The sequence below is a fragment of the Coccinella septempunctata genome, chromosome 1 (assembly GCF_907165205.1).
Source record: "Coccinella septempunctata chromosome 1, icCocSept1.1, whole genome shotgun sequence".
Lineage (NCBI taxonomy): Eukaryota > Metazoa > Arthropoda > Insecta > Coleoptera > Coccinellidae > Coccinella > Coccinella septempunctata.
Window position 1 is genome coordinate 20,635,117 of NC_058189.1, and position 5,847 is coordinate 20,640,963.

Here is a 5,847-nt window from a genome sequence, read left to right on the forward strand (position 1 = left end):
AATTAATTTTTTCAGCGACATATATCGACCCGGGTCATTTTACTTATTAATTCGAGGTCATAGATCACGAATATGCAATTTGATTTTTTGTAGGATCAGTATTTTGAGAAATAAATTAGTGCAGAATTTCGAAGAAATTGGTCAACTTTGAGGAGATGTAGCAGCCAGAAAAAAAGCACTAGTCATATGCTAATTTTTTGTGATAGATTGGTTCTTTGCGAATAGAAAAACCACACTTCATTCATCTACCGCTAACAGTTTAGATTTTATAATTTTTTCCGTGAAGGTCCAAAATTTCAGATTTTCTATCGACCATAAATTGAAAACTCAATTTTTGAAAAATATCTGTTTGCATATTCGTGTTCTACGCCCTCGTATTAGTGTACAGTACGAATTTGGTTTTGATCGGAGACCAAAAAGATTTTTCAAAAAATCCATACACTATGGAAAATTTGAAAAATTTTCGATCTCTACGATTTCCACCAATATTATTGTATTTACTAAAGCGATGGCGTAGATTATGAATATGCGAACATAATTTAGCTGAAAGGGTTAGTTTTCAAGTTATGGTCCATAAAAAATCGGAAATTTTGGCCCTTAGTTCCAGATGAAATGGGGATGAGTCGGTAATTCCCCAGGCAAAGAAATTACTGGCTCTATGCTTGTGACACATTGTAGACATATCCCATCTTTTAACCTATTTCACCCAAGTGTGGCGGTCATTCCTAGATGACTGAATAATACATATACAGTTAATTGATCCATCCCTCATTGATTTTGAAGATTTTTGGCATAGTGATGGTTTATCATGTTTCCATGCTACAGTTTCGATTTTAGCTCTGGGAAAACAATTTTTTCCGAGAAACTAAAAAAAAAATTTCAACCTCTGGTTGATTTTGGCGCCCCCTTAAGCTGACGCCCGGGGCAAGCGCCCCGCTTGCCCCCCCTAGATCCGGGCCTGCTGTCACTCAGTTGACGCCTGTATTCCGTGTTGCCACAAGTATTTGCACGTGGACTGATGAACATAGAATAGCGCTTTCGCCATTGAAAATGGAAGATTGATTTTGTTAATTATCTCGCAATGGCAGTTTATATTTATACATTTGGCAACGCCAGCAAAACCATATGCAGCGACTCTACATTCAGGGCCGATGATGTAGACAAAGATAGCTTTATGTTATTTTCAGTGAAATAGACAAAGATGATTGACATAGCCTGAATCGGATAAAAGTGAAGGAGTTGGCCGTCTCGTTGTTGTCTCTGGTAGTATGCAGAAAGCATACCTTGCATGAACGGCCCATTAAGGGTAGATTATGACCTTTATAGGATTATGGGTCCATTCTATGATTCTCAGTTGATACTCCTTCAATATATTCATAAATGCAGAAGTTTTATTAATTTCGATTTGAGAACCGAGCGACTGTCGAATTGTTGTTTCGAAAGTCAAAGTTTTATGAAACCTGCTGTGAGTGTTTTGTTTATTCACTAATCAATTTTTATATTGTGTCATAAAGAGACCATACCATAGGGAAATCATAAAGAAAACATAAAGAAACTTTACTGACAGGCCAACATACAGTTTTCGTATACTTTTCTAAGGTTTTTTTTAAGTGTAGTTCAGAAAATTTTATAAATAATACATATGTAAAGAACTGAAATGGGTATACTATGATGATATATTGAATATTGGTTTATATTAACTCCGCCTGGGTCATCTGATGGGTGGATTGAGTAGCCCTTTGGATGGCACTGCCGGTCCCAAGCCCGGATAAAGGAGGAGGGTTCCTAGGCGAGGTTAGCAACCTACCTGGGGTAAAAAGAACAGTTGGCTCACAGAACTGAAGATATTGCTTCGGAAACCGGACGGAACTTTCAGATGATGACACACGCTAGGACACTGGAAAATCGAATTGGAGAACGAATTGGCAAGAGAAAACCTAAACATCACACCACACGAATCGCATGCTGGAACATAACGTCGTGGAATGGCAGAGATCAAGAGATCATAATAGAAATGAAGAAGCATAACATTGACATTTGCGGGATCTCTGAGACAAAGAAAAAGGGGCAGGGAACATCAAAATACGGAGAATTCATACTTATATACAGTGGGAAAGCAAAATCAGAAAGAGCGCACTCTGGTGTTGGAATTTTGCTACACGATAAATATACGCAGAGCATCGAAGACATCGAATACATCAACGACAGAGTATTAAAAATCTCCCTAAAAATGAACAATACCACGACACACTTGATAAGCACGTACGCACCAGACATATCTAAGCCCAGAGCAGAAACTGAAAACTTCTATCAGCAACTACAAAACGTCATGGACAACATTAATCCTAAACACGAGATTATCATACTCGCAGATCTTAATGCACGGATCGGGAACGATGCCATACCAGGTATAAAGCAAAAGTACAACGAAGCCATAGTTAATGAAAACGGCGAAGCCCTAATAGACTTCTGCGCTAGGAATGAAATGAGGATAAACAACACGTACTTCCCACATAAAGACCAACAATAAAATACACTTTCAATAACAATCGAGGCCAGCGATCGATGATAGACTTCATACTCACAAATCGAGTGATAACACCCGCACAAGTACTCGACGTCAGAGCCCTAACATCCGCTAACCTGGGGACTGATCACAACCTTGTTCTTGGCAAGATACTACTAAAACGTCCACAACAAAGGAGAAAACCCCCACAGCTCATCGAAAAGTACAATTTGGAGTCCCTAACAACGGAGAGCACTAAACTCCTCTACAAGAGCAGGATTACTGACAAACTAAAAGAGATAGATTTAAAACCAGAATGGGGAGTAGAAGAGAGCTGGCAAAGTATTGCGAAATGCATCAAAGAAGCAGCGGAGGAAGCGATTGGAAAGCGTAAAATCAATGTAAACGCGACAAACCACACCAAACCGTGGTTTTGTCAAGAGGTGAAAGAACTCTCTGAATCAAAGCGGAAATGTTACCTAACATACAAAAGCGCACCGTCGCAAGAAACTCACGCAGAATATGTCCAAGTGAGAAACAGAGTAAACGCAAGAATAAGATCAATCAAAAGAGAACATTGGGCTAATTTTACTAGCGACATGGACCACGACTTGTATGGCGCCCAAAGGAAAGTATGGAAAATGCTTCGGAACAGAAAAAAACAAGTTAACGAGTTCGTGCAGACCAGAGGAGTACCAATAGAGACATGGCAACAGCATTATAAAGAGCTTTACGATGCCGAGGAAATGCCGAATATAAACGAATATGAAACAGATATAAGTAGTACTGTCACTGATGAAGAGGTAGAAGCAAAACTCAAAAAATTGAAAAACAGAAAATCACCTGGACCGGACGGCATCCCCAACGAGCTTTCAAAATATGGAGGCCCCGAACTTGCAAAGAAACTATCGCAACTATTTAACAAAATCTTAAACAAAACGGAAACACCACACGAATGGCATAACAGCATCACCATACCTATATTTAAGAAATGACTAAAAACCTGCCCACAAAACTATATATCAATATCAAAAGCGATTAATCGCTGAAATGGAGAGGTCTCTTTCTAATCAGCAGGTAACAATTTCATCCCAGGAATATTTGATTAAAATGTTGAAAATGAATGAAAACAACATAAACAAGAATTGCAACGTTGCCGCTCCTCCAGGCAAATCGCAAAATCAAAATAAAGGACATGCAACCATGAAACAGGTAGTGGAATCGAAACAGAATGTATCAGGGAAAGTCAACATAGACGGCAACACCTGGAACAACATTGTGCAGAAGGAGTGCGATAAGCAACCAGATAACAAGCCGAATAAACATATACAAACTGTTCACTATGATATCAATGAAGAAAATTCGAATACGACCGCAAGGAATGAATGGAAAGTGGTAACTGGGAAACATTATACCAAAAAGGGGACAGTTTGTACTGGAATAAATGCTCCTAAACAAGAAAACATTATGGGTGCACCTCAAAAACGGTGGATATATCTTGGGAGAATTGCAGGAGATACTTCGGAGGAAGCCATCTCCGAATATCTAGGTAATTTAAAAACGTCAGAAAATATTATCGTTAAGAAATTAAATACTGTGGGGTCTAACTCCGCTTTCAGTATAGGCGCCCCAAATGACGATATTTATCGGTTACTGAATGATAGAGATTTTTGGCCTGCTGGTGCAGTTATAAGACCTTTCAATTTCAATAATTTCTTTCGAAAGGGAGGGAGAAGTGAGTAAAGAGCTCTTTGGGATACTTCATATAAATGTTCAAAGTTTTCGTAATAAGATTGCGCAAATAGAAGCTTTGTGTTTGAATCATGATGTTGTTTTGTTGAGTGAACACTGGATGTGTAAAAAGGAGCTAGAACTTGTAAAATTACATAATTATACAATTGTTTCTTCCTATTCCCGTAGGTATCGTGGTCATGGTGGTGTGGCGGCCGCTGTGAAAAATTCTCATATAGGCAAATTTGTACCTAGAAACGATATAAACCTGAAATCTGTGGAAATGGAAATTGAGGTTTGTGCGATACAGTCAACTCAATTAAAAACTATAATTATAGCTCTTTATCGTAATCCACATGGTAATTTTGATATTTTTCTTGATGTGACTACATGTATTTTGGAATTGATGGATATTTGTGACTATCGTATTTTCGTTTTGGGGGACTTTAATGTGAATTTTCTTATAGATAGCGCTAATAAATCTGCGATCATTGATCTTTTCTCTTCATATGGACTACGTAAGTTAGTGTCATCCCCTACTAGAGGTATTGCATGTTTGGATAACATATTTACGAACGTTGGGGAATGTAAGGGTTGTGTGATTGATTTGGGCTTCTCAGATCACATGGGTGTAGAGACTAAATTTGCTTGCGAGTCAGAGTCTAAGAGAGCCTGTAAGCTGACTGTATGTAGGCCACTCACTAGGGTTGGAATTGATACTATGAAATTTCTGGTGAGGAATATATGTTGGGATTTTATAGAGGATGATAATATTGATACGGATAGCAAATTTGAAATGTTTGTAACTTTTGTGAAAAATTGTGGAGATTTAACTTTTCCTCAAAAAACCTATAAGCATTATGCTGACACCTCTCCTATTCCTTGGTTCACCGACGATCTGAGGAAAATGCGCGACAAATTGAATTTTTATAGAGATCTTGTAAAAATCTATGGGACACCCCATGTTAAGAAAATTCTTAGAGATTATCATAGAGTATATCGGTACGAAATCAAAAATGCGAAAAGGAAATTTAATGATAATTATATCCGAAATAACAATTACAATCCAAAATCTGTATGGAATGTTGTAAAAAACAATACCAACCTTTTGAAAACTAAAAGTGCATGTAAAAATAATATAACCTCAAATGAATTTAACACTTTCTTCATCGATTCACCTAAAGAGATCATCACAAATATACCACCATTTAGAAGGTCATCGGCGGACTTTGTGAGTGACTACTGTAGATCGATAGAACCCAAATTAGAAAATATTCAATTCAGTTTCTCTTTTGTATCTGAGGCTTTGGTGAGGGATACCATTATGAAACTTAAGAATAAGAGTAGTAGAGACATCTATGGATTAAATAGCAAGATACTCAAGAGTTTGGTGAATGAAATAATTGGTCCACTCACGAAATTAATAAATTTGTGTTTAAAAGATAACATCTTCCCGAAAATACTTAAAGTAGCAAGAGTTGTCCCTGTTCATAAAAAGGGTTCAGTGCAAATGGTCAGTAACTATAGGCCGATATCAATTATACCTATATTCGCGAAAATCTTTGAGAGTGTTATCAAGCTGCAGTTAACCTCCTATTTTGAAAACAACG

General features: G+C 37.6%; 2 protein-coding genes across 2 annotated transcripts; both read left to right on the plus strand.

The window, feature by feature from the left end:
• The first annotated feature begins 1,879 nt into the window (after positions 1 to 1,879).
• LOC123311003 (craniofacial development protein 2-like) lies at positions 1,880 to 2,530 on the plus strand. The gene has a single exon (XM_044894777.1). It carries the CDS (start codon positions 1,880 to 1,882, stop codon positions 2,528 to 2,530), a length of 651 nt encoding a protein of 216 aa, XP_044750712.1.
• Positions 2,531 to 3,593: 1,063 nt separating this feature from the next.
• On the plus strand, positions 3,594 to 4,971 carry LOC123315127. Its single transcript, XM_044900703.1, has 2 exons — positions 3,594 to 4,055; positions 4,427 to 4,971. The coding sequence occupies exons 1-2, from the start codon at positions 3,617 to 3,619 to the stop codon at positions 4,459 to 4,461; spliced, it is 474 nt and encodes a 157-aa protein (XP_044756638.1). The 5' UTR covers positions 3,594 to 3,616; the 3' UTR covers positions 4,462 to 4,971.
• The last annotated feature ends 876 nt before the right edge of the window (positions 4,972 to 5,847 follow it).

Excerpts from the sequence above, each read along its gene's own strand:
- LOC123311003 (XM_044894777.1), top strand. The coding sequence starts at position 1,880 with ATGACACACGCTAGGACACTGGAAAATCGAATTGGAGAACGAATTGGC.
- LOC123315127 (XM_044900703.1), top strand. The coding sequence starts at position 3,617 with ATGTTGAAAATGAATGAAAACAACATAAACAAGAATTGCAACGTTGCC. Across the intron at positions 4,056-4,426 it reads AGCCATCTCCGAATATCTAG|GTATCGTGGTCATGGTGGTG; the intron begins GTAATTTAAAAA and ends CTATTCCCGTAG.